Source organism: Manis pentadactyla, chromosome 9 (genome assembly GCF_030020395.1).
Source record: "Manis pentadactyla isolate mManPen7 chromosome 9, mManPen7.hap1, whole genome shotgun sequence".
NCBI classification, from domain to species: domain Eukaryota; kingdom Metazoa; phylum Chordata; class Mammalia; order Pholidota; family Manidae; genus Manis; species Manis pentadactyla.
Genome location: NC_080027.1, coordinates 49,294,133 through 49,317,697, shown reverse-complemented (window position 1 = coordinate 49,317,697; position 23,565 = coordinate 49,294,133). Strand labels below are relative to the sequence as shown.

At 39.9% G+C, this 23,565-nt stretch overlaps 1 protein-coding gene across 2 annotated transcripts in view; it reads left to right on the top strand.

Annotated features, from left to right (window-relative positions):
• DENND5A (DENN domain containing 5A) overlaps positions 1–23,565 on the top strand; it is a 97,085-nt gene that overhangs the window by 32,640 nt on the left and 40,880 nt on the right. For both annotated transcript variants that reach the window (XM_036930928.2, XM_036930927.2), the window contains 4 exons: positions 8,410–8,597; positions 15,495–15,812; positions 16,983–17,198; positions 17,711–17,945. In XM_036930928.2, the coding sequence (XP_036786823.1) occupies positions 8,410–8,597; positions 15,495–15,812; positions 16,983–17,198; positions 17,711–17,945 (957 nt within the window). The remainder of the gene's footprint in view (positions 1–8,409; positions 8,598–15,494; positions 15,813–16,982; positions 17,199–17,710; positions 17,946–23,565) is intronic.

Below are 23,565 nucleotides of genomic sequence, written 5' to 3'. Positions count from 1 at the left end.
ATCTGTACTTACTTATTGGCATTTTACTATAAGAAAGAGCATTCTATCCTCCCTTGTTTGTTTGTTTATTATTGTGTGAACTCATATGTGCTCAGATTATCCCAGATCTGATCTGTGGGCAAAAGAATGATGTTTAACCTCCTAAAGGACAGGACTTCTGTCTTTTGTTCACTGACATATTCCGAGCATTAGAACAGTGGCTGGTATATAATAACTGCTCAATAAGTGTTTGTTGAATGAATGGATGACTTATCCTTATAACAGAAACATTCTAGCTCCTGTATTAAGAGGCTATCCCCAAAGTGGAATTGGAAGAAAGCAAAGAGTTCAGTTATGAAGCACGGCAATAATCCAGGTGATGATGTAGGCTACCACAGAAGAGGCAACAGTGAAGTTCTGGATATAGCTTGAAGATGAAGTAGTGAAGAGACTGTGTTGACTTGAAGAGCACACACCCTGTGTAAAGTGGGCAGCCACCAATTAGCTCTAGTTAGTTCCTTGTGGGAATGCTCCTAACAGTACTAGATCTTTCAGTCTTTCATAAGGACTCAGATTTTTTACATGAAACCCCTGATTTTCAAACATTGGCAACTGTGTTTGTTAGTGTAGGTTGAAAAAAAAGCCTCTGTAGGATGAATGTGCTTCCTGAGGCTTCACTCTGCAGTTCTGGTTTAAAATGTGAAGTTTCAGACTCCCGACTGTGGGTGAAGTATAGACTTGGACACGTCACGTTGCCTTCTTGGTTCCTGTTTGCTTGATGGGAGCTCAGCAGAAGTACTTTGAAACAGTCCTAGTTGCATAGTGCAGACTGGTTTAGGACAGAACAGAGAGGAAGAAACCATATTAGACAGGGTGTTAGAAGGTACAGTGGCATTTAGGTGCCTATAATGAATGCCATGGGATGCTTAGAGGCAGCAAAGGGAAGATTAAAACCAGAAATATGATAGGTGACATTTTTCCATCAGAGCTCCTTATGTTTCCCAGAATTTTTAGAGGTTTGAAGGCAATTTAGAAGGTTTGTGTGTAGAATCAAATTGAACTCAATACTTAAGTCATGCTTAATTAACACAGTCAAGGAAAGGCTTTTTCCAGAAACTTTGTAGGCATTTTTGAGCATGGCTGAGGCTAAAGTGGGATGACCTTTTATTGGATGTAGGTTACACTCTTTGTTATTAATAGAGGACTGTACACAATTCAAGTTGGTTTTCATGAAAGTTATTATTTATGATTCAAAGTCCTTTCATGGATGAAAATCTCTCTGGCCTTTCAAGAACATGCTTTCATCACTCATAGTTGATGTTGCCCCCTGCATGTCCTGCCTTCTGTGTAGAAAAGAGGTTTTACTTAGGCAAAAGGAATGCAGGGGAAATTATGACTCTAAAGTTATAACCCTTGGATGACTGAAATGGTAGTTAAACAGTATTTTACAAAATTTAGTGTAGGTCATTTTAGGTTACTACTGGACAATATCTGTCCTTCAGTCCATAGAGATAGTTTTTCTTTTAGTAGCATGTTTTTGAGTGGTTGTTTTAAAAATGTTAAGTAGAGGAGAAGTTCTTTATATCATGCAATGTAATAATAGGGTAGTGGATCAGATAATTGAAAAAGCCATTTAAGTCTGATAATCCTAAAAATGATATATGCATCCTCTAAATATTTTATTTTAACTTAAAACATATGACTGTATAGTCATCAGTCTTTTGATGAAGGACCTAGGCCTTTCCTTTGATTATCGGTCTGCTAATTAGATGATTGAATTGTTTATAATAATTCCTTCACTAGGTTTTCCCAATACCTTTTCTATTTAAAGTGGAGCAAAAACTTAGAGAACCTTGAAAAAGAACCATAGTGGAGACTGAATGTAGATGTTTGCAGGTTCTCCCTAGTTTTCTTGCACTTGATTGCTCATGATATTCTGAATTCAATTACAGTATTTTTTAGTGACTTTTCATTACTGAATTTTTTAAAACCTTTAATTTTGTTTTCAGAGAAACAGTTCTTTCTTTTGCCCTCATATTTTAGCATTTATTTACATAATATTTGGTTAAATTATATAATCTAGTAATAAGTTCAGTTAGCAAAGACAAGTTTGGGAACAGATACAGCTGACTTTTTTTTTTTTTTTTTGCAAAGAAGACATTTATATAGGCTGTCGGAGATGCTGAAATGAATTTACAAATATGGCTGTAAAGGGGTCACCAGACACAGAGTAAAAACCAATGACATTGCACTGCACAGAAATCATTTTCATTTCTACAGACAAGAATCATTTGCATTATTATCAATTCTCTACAATGAATAAAAAGCAATGAAAAGTGGAAATGCCCTGAATGAACTAGAAAGGCCACATAGTAATTCATTCTCATGTTTCCTGTTACAAAGTCTATCACAAATTTTTTTCTGGCATTATATGTAATATTACTTACTTTATTTTATTTATTTTGGTATCATTAATCTACAATTATATGAAGGACATGTTTACTAGGCTCCCCCCTTCACCAAGTCCCCCCCACATCCCTGTTCACAGTCACTGTACAGCTGACTCTTTTTAAGCATACATTAGTTTTTTTAAAATTAAAGTGTCATTAATACACAATCTTATGTTGGTTTCAAATACACAACAATGGTTCAACATTTACCCATATTATCAAGTCCTCACTCCCCCCAGTGTGGTCACTGTCCATCAGAGTAGTAAGATGTTGCAGAATCATTAACTGTATTCTCTGTGCGGTACTACCATCCCCATGACCAACCTATATAAGCATATATTAGTTTTTTATTGCAAAAATAATGCATGCTCAAGGCACCCAAAGTAACTCCAAAGGGAATAAAATGAAATCTTCCTTCTCTTCCTCCTGTGGTAGCCAGAGATCAAGTTTCTTATGTATCCCTAGTGAAAAATAATAGTTTTTTATTCAAATTAAACAAATAAGTATTATGTGGACAGACAATGCAGAGAAAGTTGAAAGTTTCCTTTTCTTTTTGACGTAGAATCCTATGACTTTGAATTAATCTCTTAATTTTTTTAATGTTCTCCTCCCAAATATTTTTGAACAATACACTTTTTTATGTTAAGTGTTGACTACACATGCATAGATTTTAATATTCTTTAAATTATACATATGCATAATGATATATGTTTTATATGTTTTAAATGTGGTATATTAAAACTTAGGGGAAAAGCATTTTAATCATATGGTAAAAATCTAAAACATTGCTAAAAGGTGTATAGTGAAGTCTAAGACTTCCACTTCTGGGCTCTGGTTCTTTTTCAGCGGATGACCACTGTATCCTGTTTCCTTCCAGACATAATCATGCACATACAACCTATGTATTTTTTAAAAACAACACAAATGGGAGCATACTAATCATTGTTTTGAACCTTCTTTAATTTAATAATGTATCTTGATACCAGACATAAAGATTAGGTTGTTTGCTAAGAATAAAGAGTACATGAGAAATGTTATTCAGTTTTTAGAGAAATGTGAATGTGTAAGGGCCATTTGTAATACAGTTTCTAATGTGCAGGACCTGATGTAGTTCTGTAGGAGTGAACTACCTGTAGAGAGACTCCAAGTCCAGTGTCTTTCTCTGCATACAAACAAGGCATAAGCTGTGCTGATTCCTTTCTACTCATCACTCACTAGTGGTTGTAATTCCACTATGCTTTGCATTATCTACCTTTGTTAAAAGTAGTTGTTCATTAAACATTATGGGAACTGTGAAAGAACCCAGATAGTTGCATGGAGCTGAAGGGTCTTCAGTTGATTTTTTTTTTCTGAACAAAAGAAAAAGCCAGTTTTACTGTGTATATACAGAGGTTCAATAATGAAATTGAAAGCCAAAGAAATGACCAGTGTGCTACTGGAGACAGGTCCTTGGTGTCATTGCAAAGCACAGATGCAAAAGGCAGTTGAGCACTAAGAGTTTATTTGGAGAATAAGAATACAGAGAGGAGCAAAAGTACACGCTGGAGAGTGGAGCCTGGGCAGACCCAGAGGGTGTCACGCTGAGGAAGGAGCCTTTTATGTAAAGGGAGATGATAGTCACTAAATGGGATTAGTTTTTAAAGGGAACGGTTGGAGGCTTCTTGGAGTTTGGGCTTGTTGTACCCTGGCGCTGGGGTGGGGGGTAGTTTTGGCTATATTTGGTTCTTATTGGAACTTTCATGGTGGGGGAGGTGTGATTTTTACTGTTAATGAGTATACAGTGTATTTTGGATTGACTTCTCCATGTTGGAACAAGCCATGTTTGGCCAGCTGTTACTTACATTCTTACTCCCTACATCCCAAGAGAATAGCTTATATGGAATGTGTAGAATATAGGCATCCTGCTGAATGTAAACACTGGCTGACTGTAAACAGTAGGGGAAGTCCCCACCTCCCTTCCCTCCTCTTGTTTGGCAGTCTACCTACTCCAACCTTCCCCCACTCAAGAGTGTGGACCCTTGAAATGTTGCAAGAGAAAATGGGTATCAGTCACTCTTCTGTAGCTACTTCCTGCTGAGTAGCTGTAGCTACTATCCCTGCCTGTGGGTCCAGCAACTCCTTGCTGTCTGGGAAAGGAGGAGTCATGGAGTTGTCTTGGCATAGACAAGGGATGCATCTAGGTTGAGGGGTTGCTGATGGGTCTTCATCAAACTTAAGGGATAGGTTGAATTCCATGCAGAGCTGGAAACTTTGTAACAAGTTCTCAGATTTTGTTTTAATTAAGATTGGCAACCTTGAGATTCCAGGCCAGTGTGGCATAGAAACAGTCTCACTTTTGAAACTTAAAGAAGTTTCACCATTTAGAAGTTAAGTTGACAGAGAACTTTAAATTTTATTGAACCAATCTCAATCTTGAAAATAGGTCACTTCAATGAACTGGTTTTGTCTTATTTCAGGAGGCAGTCTTTCAGGTGGACTCCCAAAGTTAGACCTATATTGTGTAAGCGATCAGTAGTTAATAAGAGGCATTTCTGGTAAGGCTGCTGGGAACCCTGTAAGCCCTGGTTCCAGTTCTTCCAAGGGGCTTGGTTTCTTAAGGCTGTCTGGTCATATCTGAACCTATGTTTGTGTCTCTCAAATATGACATTCCAGTCAGTGTCTCAGTAATATAACACTTGTTTTAAATTGTGCCCAGTGATGAGAGGTGCTCGATGTTGGGTCCCTTTGTGGTTGCCAAAAAGATGTTACCAGAGACAGGTCTGTGGTGTGGTTGCAAGAAGGAATTCAAGAATGGATGTACAAAGCAGTTGGGCATAAGGGTTTATTTGGAGAATAAGAGTATAGAGAAGAGTGAAAGTAAATGTCCAAGAGTGGTGGCAAGCAGACCCAAAGGGAGTTGCGCTTCCATTTGATTTTGATTGGCTGTAACACTTTGAGTGCATATAACCTTCAACTGCTTCCTGTTTTTTGGTTTCCCCTTCTTGGAATTATGAGCACAGAGACAGGTGGTGGCAAAGGAAGTACTGATTTTATTGCTTGTGCTTGTGTGTAGAAATGGGTTGTGTGCTCTTGCTTACAACTTTTGGAGGTCAGCATCCTGGTGGGGATACCACAGATTGTGGATCCCTGAGGCATTTTTGGAAGGCCATGGTTCAAGGTGGGTTATTGCTTTTTTAATATATACAAATGCAGAGAAAAAGAAACCCAGAACTCAGTGACCAGAAAGGCCATAAAATTCCAAATTTCCAGTATTTCTAAGACTAAACCACTTACATAGAAAGCAATTTAACCGTGAAAGAGATTCTCTCACACCTCTAAAACTGTTTTGTTTCTATGAATCCCACAATTCCAAGTGCATCACAAACAATTTTTAAGAGATTTCAGTCTGAGGCAAATAAAGTTATCCACTCTTGGAGAAAAAATTTTGCTGTTCCAGATACTAGATTGGATTCATCCTGATGAGTAATGAAAACCCGCATTAGATTGCTATGCTCTTGGAAAACCTGCTTTTATGGAGCAGAGGAAGCCTCTTCCTTCAGACTCTAGCATACCGTCCGTGTTTTATGGTGGTAGACTTTCCTGGATGCTGCAGTGACTGTAAGGAGTGGTCCAGGGCCCAGGAAGCCTCAGGACAGAGGCATTGTGGGGACTCCTTTCCTCAGAGTGACTGTTGCTCTTCTATGAGATGTTTTTGTCCTTGAGCAGATGTGCCAGGAATGTCAGTCACATACAGCACCTTCTTTATTGACTTTGGGTAAGCGAAGAAGAAAGCTTTTTGGCTTCTCATGATTGTGAAGGCTATGGTACTTCTGCCTTTATTTTTTAAAAATACAGAAACAGTGTGTGTGTATATATGTGTACAGTGGAAAGGGAGTGGAATTATTCAGTGTAATATTTATTCAAAATACATGTTTAAGAGTCAGTGTAGGACATATTAAGACTGGACCTTCAGCTTTAAATATCACTTGATAGTTTTCTACCACACTTTTACATTCTTTTGATTCATCTTAATTTTGAATTTTAAAATAAATTCTTGTGATGTCTGAGATTCTCAAGATTATTGTTCTTAAGTAGATTACTCACAGACATTTATATCTAGACAAAAGCTGAAACATTTAAGAACCAAGGTCTTAACTAGAGAATAATTAGACCTCTTCTTAATAATAGTAGAGTAATCATAGAGCAGAAGGATTTGAACAGAAAGCAGAAAAACAAAGTTGCAGGTGCCCTGCGAAATTGAGGTATCACAGAAGAGGCTGAAGATAGAGCTTGCATTGGTCTAACTTTTGTTACTCAAGTTGTTGCTTACATTTTCATGTAGGACTAAATGCTTTTTCTGAAATGATATCTAGATTATCTAATTTAATTCTTAGAAAAGGATTTTTGTTGTTGTTGTTTAGGAAATGTTTTTGTTGTTTCAAGGGGGCGTTTCCTCACTAAATAGTTTTTAATATGGGAATCACAATGCTTTTTTGTGGATACAGTGAGAAGCAAGATAGACTCTATCCTTAAACTATATCACTGCCCCTGATCTTTAGTGAATATGAAAAGCTCATGCTCTTTTATCCTTTTGCTAAAAGCCAGTTGTATTATTATTATTATTATTATTATTTTGTGTACATGTTAAATCTCTGAGCTCAGTTTTACCCGCTGGTTGGTTGCATTACTTACCTGTCAAGTGCCTTAGTTTCCCCAAAAAGCATATGAAGCACTTTTCCTGAGTGTAACTCAAAAGGCTTGAGACAATGAAGTTTTAATTAAATTAATTTCTATTTATTTGCATTGCTAGTTAAAAAAAAACAACAACAAACCTATTTCCAGGTGATGCTCTTCTTTGCTTAGATAGGAACAAGGTGCTTTCAAAGTTTGCTTAGTGAGCTAATCTAGGATGCTTTGCTGAACATCTACCTAGTTGATACATAATAGCTCTGCTTACTTCCTACTCAGTCTTCCTCATTTTCTGGGAAGCTTTTGTTACTTTAACTCCTCTATGAACCAAGCTGTGATTTATTTAAATGGTGGGGTAGGTTTTTAGTACTTGAAACCACTTTTTTAAACCTTATGAAAGCTCATTTGAAATCAGCCAGTCCAGAAAGATATTGCTCATATGATTTTAAAATTTATGTTCCTGCTTTGTCCTGAAATGCCTGAAACCATCATACCATTTGTGAATAATAATTTTAAAATTTTCAGTTTAACCAGTCCGTTTTATTGGTTTTGCCAATGTATTTATTACTCATTAAAAGAAAAAAAATTGGTCTAGAAATTGTGTTGTGAAGAAAAGCTAAACTTTGAGCACACTCCTTCCCTTCCAAGCTAACATCTGTCTGACCTTGCAACAAGAGTTTTGAGTCATGAAAGTCAATCTGGGTCTTTCGAGTTCTAGGGAAGCTTTTTATCAGTGTTAAAGTAACACTTTTGTGTTGTTTCATTCAGGAAAGGTTGCAGGTGGAGGACAGACTTGGTTAGTGTAGAAAACCAACTTCTGCATGCTTGGTGGTTCTTTGGGCTTGATCTTGAAGGCAAAGCCCCCATCAGCTTCTTACAGAATGCAGACATAACTGAGTGGGGAAAGAGCCTATTTTGGCTTAATATTGAGCGGAGACCAGACCGCCCAGACTACTACTCCTTTTCACTCCAGTTCCCTGCCCCCTTTCTATTTAAGAGAATCTACTTAACTTTCTGGTTTAGTATTTGGAGCAAGGTACTGTTTATGATTTCTATTGTATTTTCATATTAAGTTTTGTTACTAGTAGGGACCTGTGTGTGCATAGGTATATTTCAACTTGTGGTCCACTGAGGTCTCTGATCTCTCTGATGCCCACAAGGGAATCGCACTCTGAACATATCCTTGCTGAAGTTTATCCTGATCCTTTCTAAATGTGAAATTGTATTGAAGGTTTTACTTCACTGTTTGGGAAGCAAGTGTCTCATTTTTGACTGTGTGGTTTGTGTGTTTTTGTTTCTTTTTTTGACCTAGATTACCAGAGACTGATGACTGTGGCAGAGACAATTACAGCTCTCATGTTTCCTTTCCAGTGGCAGCATGTCTATGTCCCTATTCTCCCGGCTTCTCTCCTACATTTCTTAGATGCTCCTGTTCCATACCTGATGGGCTTGCATTCCAATGGCCTGGATGACCGGTCAAAGCTGGAGCTGCCCCAAGAGGTGAGAGAAATGTGGACCCTGAGTGCGGTCCCTCTGGTGCCAATCTGGGACTGGGGAGAGAATGGCTTTGGGATGAGCTTAGGGTGATATCGTCAAGTTTTTTATTTTGAGGAACATAAATTAACTTACCAGTAAAAACAGTGAACATTTGGCTCAGTTTATATTATTTCAGCAACACTTGTCATCTTTGTCATCTAACATACATACATTATAATCTCTGTGTTTATACTACTATGAATTGTCTTTTCATACACAGTTTTTCAAACACAGTATTTACCTACTTTCAAAGACATTTATTGGAAGATCTTTTTATTATGTAAGACTTTAAATACACAAAAGAGTAGCATTCTGAATCCCCTGTGTTCTCAACACCCAGCTTCAACAGTTGTCATACATGTTAAATTATATTTTACTTCTATACCTCTTGCCCCTTACTATTTTTAGGAAATCCCACATAATATAATTATGTAACTACGTTAGGAGTCAGCCATGTATTAATAAATCAGTGGTTTTCTTATTTAGGCACAGTTGACCTATAAAAGTTGACCTGATCATGGTAGTTCTTATGGTAGTGAGCCAGCTTTGAAAACATTCCTTATTCAAGTTAAAGGAGGCCTTGAGAGAATGCTTTTCCTCTCTTGCTGTGAAAATAGTCTTCTTTTTCTACTGTTTCAAATGCCAAAATTATTGATTAAAAATATATATTTATTTTCTGCTTCATTCTAAAATAGATTTAAAGCATGAGTAGAAATAAGAGATTGTTTTATTTTTTATTTTCCTAAGATTACCTGGTTTACCTTTTCATGTCATTTTGTGGCTGGTATGAAACTAGTGGAGGGAAGGCTTTCCTACTCTGAATTTTTCTCTGAATTTTTTAGTCATTGGAAAAGCCTGGGAAGAAGACTTTGGACTGTATATACACTGGTGTCAGCATAACTCTGTTTCCTCCTGCCATCAGAATTTAGGAGGGAGATTTTTTGTGTAACTGAGGAATATGAGTAAGATCGGCCCCGAGAGGAAAGAGTATGTTTATGGAATTGGATCTGAGCACCATTCATGCTGTTGGTCATGTCTGGGCAGCATCCTTGATGAAATGATGAAACCCTTGATAATTAGATCACACCTGTAACATTCAAAGTTATAGTCAAATGCATCTCTTCATTCTTTTTTCTCTCTCCTTTGGCTTTAGAGTCAAAATGTCTTCCTTGTAGCTGCTTCTGTTTCTACCCCCTTTGCTCATTTGATTCTATAGCACTTTGTGCTATTTGGGGTGGGAAAAATTAAGGAAGAAAAGATTCTAATGATGGAGAAAACTATTGAGTTGAGGTACTGGGTTTTTATGTGTCTATAGGTGAAGAGTAGGTATAAAAATTTGGAGAGCTTTTTGTTGTTTGCTTTAAACAAATCCATATTTAATATTGACACCTCTTCCTAGTAAACCTAATTAAAATTTTTTTTGGTTTTGTTTTTTAATTGCCTTTTTATTTATTTTATCATTAATCTACAATTACATACAGAACATTATGTTTACTAGGCTCCACCCTTCACCAAGTCCCCCCCACAATCCCCACTACAGTCACTGTCCATCAGTGTAGTAAGATGCTGTAGAATCACTACTTGTCTTCTCTGTGTTGCACAGCCCTCCTCATGCCCCCCCCACATTATACATGCTAATTGTAAGGCCCCTTTTCTTTTTCCCTGCCCTTATCCCTCCCTTCCCACCCACCCTCCCCAGTCCCTTTCCCTTTGGTAACTGTTAGTCCATTCTTGGGTTCTGTGATTGTGCTGCTGTTTTGTTCCTTCAGTTTTTCTTTGTTCTTATACTCCACATATGAGTGAAATCATTTGGTACTTGTCTTTCTCTGCCTGGCTTATTTCACTGAGCATAATACCCTCTAGCTCCATCCATGTTGTTGCAAATGGTAGGATTTGTTTTCTTCTTATGGCTGAATAATATTCCATTGTGTATATGTACCACATCTTCTTTATCCACTCATCTACTGATGGACACTTAGGTTGCTTCCATTTCTTGGCTATTGTAAATAGTGCTGCGATAAACATAGGGGTGCGTGTGTCTTTTTCAAACTGGGTTGCTGCATTCTTAGGGTAAATTCCTAGAAGTGGAATTCCTGGGTCAAATGCTAATTTTAATTTTTTAAAGTCAAAAAAGAATAACAACAAAAAATGGTTGAAGGTGGAAAGTCAAAGAGGCATGCTACATGCATAATCTAATAAATAGGTCACTAGGCAACAAGCCAGACTTTATTTTTGTCTTTGGCATCAGCTTGCTGTGTACTTGGGTAAATTCTCTTCCCTGTAGGATCTGTCAGCATCATTCTTTGTGTGCTTAATGCATGTGGTTGTATGAAGAGACTGCTAGAAGACCAGCAGTGGGACTATTTGGGAGACCATGGGTTGTTTGAGAAACACAAAAGTTTGCACTGTGCTGGGGTATTGGAGCGTCCACTTTTGAAGTATCCTTGCTGCATCCTTTATCTCTTGTGGTCTACTTGGGAAGGAGTGGTGACAGTGGGACTACAGAATACCTGTGTATACTTAATGAGCAGTTCTAGGGTTGCAGAGTCCCATTTCATCCAGACTGTCCCACTGAAGGTCACATATTTGTGAGGGTGTTAGGCAGGAAAATAGATATGAGCTGGGTGTAGAGAAAAGGCCAGTAAAGCCCACTAAAAGGGACTCAAAGAGTTAACCAGTTAAAACTAGAGAGCCAGAAAAGACTCACAGAGTTAATGAGTTAATCAGTTGAAGCTCCAAAGGCCAGGAGTAAGTTGGAATGTCCAAATATTTCCCAGATAAAGAAAAGTATCTGAGCACAACCCATGTCTTCATTGCATCAATTAGATCATGCTATTGTAAGATTTACTGTAGCCTGCTAAAAGGACCACCTTTTTCTTCAACTTAACCTATCTGCTATTTTTTTCCTCCTCCAGCTCCTAATCAAGTAATCTGCAACCTGGGCAGGAGATGAGCATCATGATTAATTTAGTAAACAAACCCGGCTATAAGCAGCATAGTAAAAACAGGAAAGATTCCATCTTAAAGCTAAGACTGCATTTTAAAACCCAATAAGTTAAGAAGATTCTTAACATACCCTTCAGCAAACAGACAGTAACTTAGCCCACCTTGGGCGCAGGGCAAGCGGTCTTAATTTGTATGTTCCCAGAGGGAAGATGCTATCCTGGGAAGGAATCAGAGCAGTAAATTTCTTGTGTTAATTTTGCAGATTTACCTGAAGGACTGATAATAGAAGAGACTTAATGTCTCATCAAAGATAAATATCTTGGGACCACTTGACAATTCTACACCTCTCACCCTTTGTCACATTCCTAAAAATATCCTTAAAAGGGGGAACCCAACCTTTCAGCATGCACCTCTCTCTGAGGTCTCCCACACTTTCTAAGTGTGTAGCCTTAAATAAAACTTTCCCAATCTTTCAGCACACCTCTTCTCTGACGTAGCTCACACTCCCCTTTCTCCATGTGTACACTTTCTCTCTTTAAATAAAACTTAAACCTTCCAGTGCCCCTTCTCTGAGGTAGCCCACGCCCCCCTTTCTCCATGTGTGCACCTTCTCTCTTTAAATAAAACATAAACCTTTCAGGGTGCCTCTCCTCCCTGAGGTCGCCCACACTTTCTCTTTAAGTGCATAACTTTAAATTCAGCTTTTATTCTGCTTTACTACTGGGCCTCTGCCCTTAATTCTTTGTTGAAGTGGGGACAAGAACCAAGGAAAATAAACAATGCCCTCCTAACAAGGGCAGTTACATAGCTGGATATCTTCTACCTTGACTTTCAGCAGATAACATCTGGGATGTCTAAGACTGTGTAGTCCCAATGGGAGGCTTTAGACTCAGGGGGAAAGAACTGACATTCTCAAGAAACAGAGTACCATGAAAGGTACACATAGTGAATGAAGAGTGATAATATCTCTGCAAGACAACTTTGGGATGTCTCAGAAATGATATGTTTACAGTAAAAAATTCTAACAATGCACACAAGCATAAAGAATAAAAGAATTTATAAAGAATAAAAATTACTTCAGATTTTACCACCCAGAGATGACTACTTTCAACATTTTGGTGTCTATCCAATTGTATCTTTGTGCTGCTAGAAGAAAGCTTTGAGGCGGGGCTAGGGAGATTTACTTGGGCCTGTGCAAGGGTGCATCATCAGGGTAGTGAGGTGGGGCAAGCTTGATTTATAAAAGGGACTTTCTCTAGAGAGACAGAGCATGTATATTCCCTAACCCCTTAATCAGAATTCACCAGTTGCTGCCCCATCTTTGGGCATCACAAGGATGTGAAAAACCCTTTGTTCCTTTTTATACCACCAACACATGAGCTCAGCCTGCCTTGAGCAAGTGAGAGTGCTGAGTTGCTTTTGTGAAGCATCCTTTGTCCTGGGCTTCTCTTTTGGGTTTCGTTGTATAAGTCTAGGAAGGAAGCAGTTTGCCCACAGCTATGTCAGGGGAAACAAGCAGAAGATCTTAGCATAAAGAAAGAGGTATTACTTCTTTCTGTAATGCATCCTTCCTTCCTACTTTTTTCTCCTGCTTTCTCAAGATACTCCTTCAACAGCTTTTCCCCAGTAATCTGTGTGTTGAGTTCCTCTTCGGTAAATAACATGGAGATAGACTAGGGGGGTGAAACTGGCTGTGATTTGGTGTTAGGAACTCAGGGCTGGGAAGGGGCATTGTGACATCCTGTAGGAAGAGATTTGGGAGGCTTTTTAGAGTTTGGGGAAATCCATGTGGTCACTAACACAGAGCAGCCAAGTCTTCCCCTGGCTTCTCCCAACAAGGCAGGTTAACTGAGGAAAACTGATCACTTGAGTTTAGTGCCTCTTCCAGGCTACTTATCTCCCAAACTGTTTTACAGAAGTTGGCCTCTTCTCCCCTGAGCCAGGGGGTGCATGGAGAGTTTAAGGTGGGTTTTTTAGGTGCTTCTGTTTGCCAGAACCGTCCTCAGTGTCCTGGGAGGACACAACATGAGGCTGTTGTACAAGCCTAGTAATCAAATGGCCTCCTTTTTCACTTTGCTTTCTTATCCCTGCCTCCTTCAGCCAAACTCTGCAAAGAATGGCTACTGGTGTCTCCTCAGAGGCCCCTATCTTTTCTTGTGTGTGTATGTCTGACTTCTTTTTTTTTAACTTCTTAAAAATTTTGGTATCATTAAAATAAAATCACACGAGCAGCATTGTGGTTACTAGATTCCCCCCATTATCAAGTGTCCCCACCTAATACCCCATTACAGTCACTGTCCATCAGCATAGCAAGATGCTATTGAGTCACTACTTGTCTTCTCTGTGCTATACTGTCAGAGGCTCCTATCTTGATCTAGCCCATTTCTGAAATGTGCCTGAGCTGCTTTTCCTCCTCTAGCCACCTCTGACCAGGAATGTATCTACAATATGTGGACATAGCATTTGGAGTTCATGAAATTCTTTACAGAATATTTGGCTCACAACAGTGGAGAAAAGCCAACCAGGCATTGTCAGGGGATGCAGTTATTTTTAGCTGCCTCTATGTTTCCTATTGGACAAACTGCTTTTTTTTCCATTGGAAAACCAATGGGGTAAATGATTGCATTGTGTGTGCCTCGGGTAGGTCACAATTGTTTGTTTGCTTAGCTGTGTGGACAGGGCTTATGAAGCAGGTGATGTTCATCAACAGATGATTTAATTCTTTATTATATTTTAATGGCTTGATCTGAAAGTGTTTATAAATTTAATCTTAAAGGAATAAACGAAAAGTAGCCTGTTTTTAGTTTTTAAACATTTATTGTCCATTTGGCTAGGCAAGGCTTAAAGTTATTCTCTAGTGGAGGAACTCTAGAAAGTGAAATTTAAAGTGATTTTTCTTCTAATCTTCGAATCTTAGATATGGGAAAGTTTTCGTTTTTAGTTATAGTTTGGTAGAGTAATTTATATACTCAGCAAATATACTTTATTGAATTAATGTAAGCATGAATGTGTTAAAACAAGTTTGTGGAATTGTCATATTAAGCTGCTGGACTTGTGTTACACTTCTGCCTCTTCTTTTAGAATTCAAGACTTAATCAGTATAGGGATAAACAGAAGGCTTAATGGATCATCATTTTGATACACAATAGAGGTACCATGCCAAAGGAGGGACTGTTTAATAATGGAGCTGGAAAAATTGCTTGTCCATTGGGGAATAAAGCAAAAAAGGATCTGTTCCTCCTGCCTTAAGAAAATCAACTTGAGATAAATTAAGAAGCTAAATGTGAAAAGCAAAAGTTTAAATTTTCTAGCAGAAAATGTCAGTACCTTTCTGACCTCTGGGTAGGGACTTTGTAAGCAAGGTACAGAAAGCAATACCCTTAGAATAAAAGATTAATAAACTTGAAGGAAGCACAGAAATCATCCAGACCAGCTACGAAATCTTAAAAAATCAGGACTGAGGCTTGAAAGGGATGCTCTGGGTCACATAGGGGGATAGTGACAGTCAGATTCAGAACCTAGATTTTCTGTGTCACTCCTAGTGTTCTTTTTATTACTGTAAGAATTCATGAAGTCGACATTTTATGAACATTTATAATATGTGTGACTTTTGTGCTAGTTGCTAAACAACTACATCATCACATAATCCTTATCACTCTTAAATGTTTTTATCTGTATTTCCATTTTACAGCTGAGGTTAAGTAACTTTCCCAAGATTGTACAACTAGAGAGTGGCAGGAGAAGATTGGAACTCGAGTCTATCTCCTTTTTGAGCCCCATCTGTCTCTATACTGTACCTTCACATTTGCCCATTTCAGATATTTTCTCTTTCCTCTCTTGTTCATTATCCTTTCTAAAACCTCTTCCTTAATGCTCAGGAGTTGTTCACACTCCTCATCATGTTTTGACTGCCAGGCTAATCTCTGCTTCGTGGACATTGACAACCACTTCATTGAGCTGCCAGAGGACTTGCCTCAGTTTCCCAACAAATTGGAGTTTGTCCAGGAAGTCTCTGAGATTCTCATGGCATTTGGCATTCCGCCTGAAGGGAACCTTCATTGCAGTGAGAGTGCCTCCAAGCTGAAGAGGCTTCGGGCCTCTGAGCTTGTCTCGGACAAGAGGAATGGGAACATCGCAGGCTCCCCTTTGCACTCCTACAAGCTCCTCAAGGAGAATGAAACTATTGCTAGGCTGCAAGCCTTGGTCAAGAGGACTGGAGTGAGCCTGGAAAAGGTAAGATGCTGTATGTGAGTTTGTGATAGGTTTGGTCTGTGCTAGGGTGCTTTCCTGGTGAAATAAAGTGTGGGGTGAGAAAGCACCTAGTTCAGTGCAAGACATATTTGTGAGCAGTGAAAGAATGCTGTTTTGTGTGAGACTGGGTTCAGCTTTGGCAAACTTTATTCTAGTAAATGCTACTTGGGCATGAAGGCAAGCCCACTGTCATTCTGTGTGAACACTATGGAAGAACAACTTGGAGGGATGATAATCTTTGTGTTCAGAACTTTTTCAGATCCATTTTCCTGTGAGTTTCACAGCAGTCTAATGCAGTACAGAGCATGAATTGTTAACTGGTTTTATATTAAGAAACTGATGCTTAGAGAGCCTGTTTTTCCTAAGATTAAATGACCAATAAGTGGCTGAGCTGAGGCTAGAATATGATCCTCTTGAATTCAAGTCCTATGCTCTTTGCAGGGATGTACTTAGTTTTCTTTTTCCTTTGATAGACTTTGGTGAGACTGTCAGCTTTCTGTAGTTTTTTTTACCTACATCTTCACCCTCCCCCATTCTTCCATTAAATTACTTTTGTAAATCACATATAAACAAAATAGGCCAATGTAATCATTTTGTTGGGCTAATTTTTTAGTGAAATGTGAAACATATCATTTTCCTTCTTTAGTTAGTAGAGTAAATACTTTAAAAAAATCATTGCCAGTTAAAGAGGAGGAGAAGTATTTAGAGAGATCAGAAAAGTTAAAAACACACAGTAGGGGAAAATTCTTAGGGAGGAAGATAAGGAAAGTGGTATGGGGAAGAAAAAGAGATGAAGGGAGAGTCAGAGTCTGACCTTGTTGCTTTGCATTATCATTTTCTCATTGACCTTCCAGATTCCCTCCTTCCCCTCACCCTTGAATTAAGTAGCACCTTTTTCTTTACTGCTGAATCTTTCTCTGCCTCTAATGATGTTATCTCTACTTTTGTTGAATACTGAGTACCTAAAGTGGAACACACTCATTTATCTCTTCTCCATGTCAGAGTCCCTTTCTTTGTGTTTTATTCCCATTTTTTTCACTTTTGTTTTCTCTCTCCATTTTCTGTAAAGTAAGTGACCACTGGAAAAAAAACAGTTGAGTTGCATTTCCTTCCTTGGGAAGAAAAAGCGTGTGTATTATTTCTTTTTTTTAGCTGGAAGTACGAGAAGATCCCAGCAGCAATAAGGATCTGAAAGTTCAGTGTGATGAAGAAGAACTCAGGATTTACCAGCTAAACATTCAGATCCGGGAAGTTTTTGCAAATCGTTTCACTCAGATGTTTGCAGATTATGAGGTGTTTGTCATTCAGCCCAGCCAGGATAAGGAGTCCTGGTTTACCAACAGGGAGCAGATGCAAAACTTCGATAAAGTGAGTGTAATTTTGCTGGGGAGATGGGAGGAATATAAGAACATGACAGACCCTCTTGAAGATTTAACTGAAGATGAATTTTTCTTTCATATTATTATGTGCCAGAAATAAGTTCATGGTCCTTCTGATGTTGATTAAAATATAAGGTCTTGTTGCATTAGTACAAAGTGCTGGTTGTTACTAGCAAGTGATTTACCTTCATTCAGTGCTATTAGTCAAAGGTGCACAGTAGCAGGTTGAATATCAGGATTCTGGAAGGATTGGTTGCCACAGTAGGTTACCTGAGTAAGTTTGGGCTGCTGTGTCAGAGTTTCAGGATATATAAAGTTATATGAGTGTTGAAAAAAACAATGAAGAGATTTTGCTCTTTACTTTTCATAGAGACCTAGGAAGCTTCAGATAAGAATCAACCTACTGGATCTCTTGTGCATGTTGCCTTTGCTGATCAAGGCTGACATACCTTCTTCTCTCTTCCCAACTGATGACTGACCGTTTGCTTTTGGTCCCACCAGGCATCTTTTCTGTCAGATCAGCCTGAGCCCTACCTGCCCTTCCTCTCAAGATTCCTGGAAACCCAGATGTTTGCTTCTTTCATTGACAACAAAATCATGTGTCATGATGATGATGATAAAGACCCTGTGCTCCGCGTATTTGATTCCCGAGTAGACAAGATCAGGCTTTTGAATGTTCGGACGCCTACTCTGCGCACATCCATGTACCAGAAATGTACCACTGTGGATGAAGCAGGTGAGGCTTCCTTGTTGCTGTGCTTTCTAGCTTCTTGGATCATCTCACTAATATGTTCCTGTTGCTAAGTATGCCAGCTTCTGTCCCTGGTCTGCTTTTGGGTAATTGTTCCCATTGCCTGAAATGTCTCTCTCTTTTTTTTTTTTGGTATCATTAATCTACAGTTACATGAGCAGCATTATGGTTACTAGACGCCCCCATCATCAATCCCCCACCACATAACCCATTACAGTCACTGTCCATCAGTGTAGTAAGATGCTATAGAATCACTACTTGTCTTCTCTGCATTGTACAGCCCTCCCCGTGGCACCCCCTCTACATTATATCTGCTAATCGTAATGCCCTTTTTCCCCCTTTGTCTGTCCCTTCCCACCCATCCTCCCCAGTCCCTTTCCCTTTGGTAACTGTTAGTCCATTCTTGGGTTCTGTGAGTCTGCTGCTGTTTTGTTCCTGCAGTTTTTTTCTTTGTTCTTATACTCCACATATGAGTGAAATCATATGATACTTGTCTTTTTCCACATGGCTTATTTTACTGAGCATAACATCCTCTAGCTCCATCCATATTGTTGCAAGTGGTAGGATTTCTGTTCTTCTTATGGCTGAATAATATTCCATTGTGTATACGTACCACATCTTCTTCATCCATTCATCTGCTGATGGGCACTTAGGTTACTTCCATTTCTTGGCTATTGTAAATAGTGCTGTGATAAACATAGGGGTGCAACTGTCTTTTTCAAACTGGAGTGCTGCATTCTTAGGGTAAATTCCTAGAAGTGGAATTCCTGGGTCAAACGGTATTTTTATTTTGAGCTTTTTGAGGAACCTCCATACTGCTTTCCACAATGGTTGAACTAGTTTGCATTCCCACCAGCAGTGTAGGAGGGTTCCCCTTTCTCCACAACCTCGCTAACATTTGTTGTTGTTTGTCTTTTGGATGGTGGCGATCCTTACTGGTGTGAGGTGATAGCTCATTGTGGTTTTAATTTGCATTTCTCTGATGGCAAGTGATGTGGAGCATCTTTTCATGTGTCTGTTGGCCATCTGAATTTCTTCTTTGGAGAACTGTCTGTTCAGCTCCTATGCCCATTTTTTAATTGGATTATTTGCTTTTTGTTTGTTGAGATGCGTGAGCTCTTTATATATTTTGGATGTCAACCCTTTGTTGGATATATCATTTATGAATATATTCTCCCATACTGTAGGATGTCTTTTTGTTCTATTGATGGTGTCCTTTGCTGTACAGAAGCTTTTCAGCTTGATATAGTCCCACTTGTTCATTTTTGCTTTTGTTTCCCTTGCCCATGGAGATATGTTCATGAAGAAGTTGCTCATGTTTATGTCCAAGAGATTTTTTTTTGTTATCATTAATCTACAATTACATGAAGAACATTATGTTTACTAGGGTCCCCCCTTCACCAAGTCCTCCCCACAAACCCCATTACAGTCACTGTCCATCAGCGTAGTAAGATGTTGTAGAATCACTACTTGTCTTCTCTGTGTTGCACAGCCCTCCCCATGCCCCCCTCCACATTATACATGCTAATCGTAATACCCCCTTTCTTTTTCCCCACCCTTATCCCTCCCTTCCCTCCCATTCTCCCCAGTCCCTTTCCCTTTGGTAACTGTGTAGTCCATTCTTGGGTTCTGTGATTGTGCTGCTGTTTTGTTCCTTCAGTTTTTCTTTGTTCTTATACTCCACATATGAGTGAAATCATTTGGTACTTGTCTTTCTCTGCCTGGCTTATTTCACTGAGCATAATACCCTCTAGCTCCATCCATGTTGTTGCAAATGGTAGGATTTGTTTTCTTATGGCTGAGTAATATTCCATTGTGTATATGTACCACATCTTCTTTATCCACTCATCTACTGATGGACACTTAGGTTGCTTCCATTTCTTGGCTATTGTAAATAGTGCTGCGATAAACATAGGGGTACATCTGTCTTTTTCAAACCGGGCTGTGGCATTCTTAGGGTAAATTCCTAGAAGTGGAATTCCTGGGTCAAATGGTATTTCTATTTTGAGCATTTTGAGGAATCTCCATACTGCTTTCCACAATGGTTGAACTAATTTACATTCCCACCAGCAGTGTAGGAGGGTTCCCCTTTCTCTGCAACCTGGCCAACATTTGTTGTTTTTTGTCTTTTGGATGGTGGCAGTCCTTACTGGTGTGAAGTGACATCTCATTGTGGTTTTAATTTGCATTTCTGTGATGATTAGCGATGTGGAGCATCTTTTCATGTGTCTGTTGGCCATCTGAATCTCTTCTTTAGAGAACTGTCCATTCAGCTCCTCTGCCCATTTTTTAATTGGATTATTTGCTTTTTGTTTGTTGAGGTGCATGAGCTTTTTATATATTTTGGATATCAGCCCTTTATTGGATCTGTCATTTATGAATATATTCTCCCATATTGTAGGATACCTTTTTGTTCTATTGATGGTGTTCTTTGCTGTACAGAAGCTTTTCAGCTTGATATAGTCCCACTTGTTCATTTTTGCTTTTGTTTCCCTTGCCCAGGGAGATATGTTCATGAAGATGTTGCTCATGTTTATGTCCAAGAGATTTTTGCCTATATTTTTTTCTAAGAGTTTTATGGTTTCGTGACTTACATTCAGGTCTTTGATCCATTTTGAATTTACTTTTGTGTATGGGGTTAGAAAGTGATCCAGTTTCATTCTCTTACATGTAGCTGTCCAGTTTTGCCAGCACCATCTGTTGAAGAGACTGTCATTTCCCCATTGTATGTCCATGGCTCCGTTATTGTATATTAATTGACAATATATGTTTGGGTTAATATCTGGAGTCTCTATTCTGTTACACTGGTCTGTGGCTCTGTTCTTGTGCCAATACCAAATTGTCTTGATTACTGTGGCTTTGTAGTAGAGCTTGAAGTTGGGGAGGAAGATCCCCCTCACTTTATTCTTCCTTCTCAGGATTGCTTTGGCTATTTGGGGTCTTTGGTGGTTCCATATGAATTTTTGAACTATTTGTTCCAGTTCTTTGAAGAATGCTGTTGGTAATCTGATAGGGATTGCATTGAATCTGTATATTGCTTTGGGCAGGATGGCCATTTTGACGATATTAATTCTTCCTAGCCAAGAGCATGGGATGAGTTTCCATTTGTTAGTGTCCTCTTTAATTTTTCTTAAGAGTGTCTTATAGTTTTCAGGGTATAGATCTTTCACTTCCTTGGTTAGGTTTATTCCTAGGTATTTTATTCTTTTCGATGCAATTGTGAATGGAATTGTTTTCCTGATTTCTTTTTCTATTAGTTCATTGTTAGTGTATAGGAAAGCCACAGATTTCTGTGTGTTAATTTTGTATCCTGCAACTTTTCTGAATTCCGTTATTCTAGTAGTTTTGGTGTGGAGTCTTTAGGGTTTTTTTATGTACAATTTCATGTCATCTGCAAATAGTGACAGTTTAACTTTTTCTTTACCCATCTGGATTCCTTGTATTTCTTTGTTTTGTCTAATTGCCATGGCTAGGACCCCCAGTACTATGTTGAATAACAGTGGGGAGAGTGAGCATTCCTGTCTTGTTCCTGATCTCAGAGGAAAAGTTTTTAGCTTTTCACAGTTCAGTATGATGTTGGCTGTGGGTTTATCATATATGGCCTTTATTATGTTGAGGTACTTGCCCTCTATACCCATTGTGTTGAGAGTTTTTATCATGAATGGATGTTGAATTTTGTCGAATGCTTTTTCAGCATCTATGGAGATGATCATGTGGTTTTTGTCCCTCTTTTTGTTTATATGGTGGATGATGTTGATGGATTTTCAAATGTTGTACCATCCTTGCATCCCTGGGATAAATCCCACTTGGTCATGGTGTATGATCCTTTTGATGTATTTTTGAATTCGGTTTGCTAATATTTTGTTGAGTATTTTTGCATCTACGTTCATCAGGGATATTGGTCTGTAGTTTTCTTTTTTGGTGGGGTCTTTGCCTGATTTTGGTATTAGGGTGATGTTGGCTTCATAGAATGAGTTTGGGAGTATTCCCTCCTCTTCTATTTTTTGGAAAACTTTAGGGAAAATGGGTATTATGTCTTCTCTGTATGTCTGATAAAATTCCGAGGTAAATCCATCTGGCCTGGGGGTTCTGTGTGCTTCTGTGGTTTGAGCAACTCTTTCCTCCCCCAGTTTGGGGAAGTTGTCAGCAATTATTTCTTCAAAGATACTTTCTGTTCCTTTTTCTCTCTCTTCTTCTGGCACCCCTGTAATGCGAATATTGTTCTGTTTGGATTGGTCACACAGTTCTCTTAATATTCTTTCATTCCTGGAGTTTCTTTTATCTCTCTGCGTCAGCTTCTCTGCATTCCTGTTCTCTGATTTCTGTTCCATTAACGGCCTCTTGCACCTCATCCAGCCTGCTCTTAAATCCTCCCAGAGATTGTTTCATTTCTGTAATCTCCCTCCAGATTTCATCCTTTAGCTCTTGCATATTTCTCTGAAGAACCATCAGCATGGTTATGACCTTTATTTTGAATTCTTTTTCAGGGAGATTGGCTTGGTCTATCTCCCTGGCCCTCTCTCAGGGGTTTTCTGGACTATTTTGGACTGGACTAAATTCTTCTGCCTTTTCATGGTGATAGAGGTAGCTGTAGTCAGTAGTGTGTGTGTCATCTGGGAGAACAAAGTCCTTTCCTGCTTGCTGGTCACCTTGCCCTTCTCCGCTGCCTGTGTCGGTTACCCGCACTCCTGGAGCAGCTTCTGGGTTAATCCCCTAAGATGCTGTTGGCGGGGTCTCTGTCAGAGTAGCGCAGAGCCCTGTGGGGAGTGGCAGGTGTGCCGAGCATGCTCTCCCATGAAAGCGGCGCCCCTGCCGGACAGCTGTGTGCCAACTGCGGCCTTTTGGTCTGGCACGGGCAGCTGTGCGCCGGGCTGGCGGCTGCTCCTGGGCTGCCCCTCTGTCGCCACTGCTGGCTCCCGCAGGTCGCTCCCAGGCCCCTCTGGTGCCGCCACGGGCTCGCACGGGCCTCTCCTGGGCCCCTCCAGCACCGCCGCCACCGGCACACATGGGCCGCTCCTGGGCCGCTCAATTGTTGCTGCCGCATGCTCTCACAGGCTGCCCCCGGTCCCCTGTGGCACTGCTGCCATGGGCTTGTGTGGACTTCTGTGTTGCCACCACTGCCGGCCCATGTAGGCCGGTCCTGGGCTGCTCAGGTGCCGCCGCCACGGGCTCGTGTGGGCCGCTCTGTCGCCACTGCCCCTGCCGCCGGCCCATGCGGGCCGGCCCCGGTCCACTTGGCTGCTGCAGGCTCGCACAGGCCCTTCACAGGCCCCTCTGGCGCTGCCTCTCCCAGCGTGCACTGCTGCTGTGCCACTACTGTGCCAGTGTGTTGGGGTCCACGCCGGTTGGGGGAACGACTGGCAGCCTGCTTATCACCGTGAGGTGCCGCCCAGGGAGTTAGGTCACCTAGAGTTCCCAAGATTCCCAGGTGCTGGGGTGCGTTTGTTGGGATGACTTCGTCCAGCTGTGAGGTCCCTGTCCCTTTGAGACTTGCAAAAAGCACTCACTTTTCTTTTGTTTCAGGGGCGTCAGTTGTGGGGACCTGCTCGCATTGTTTGCTTTACTGTTTCTTTAGTATCCAGCACCCCGTGCACCATGTGTCTGT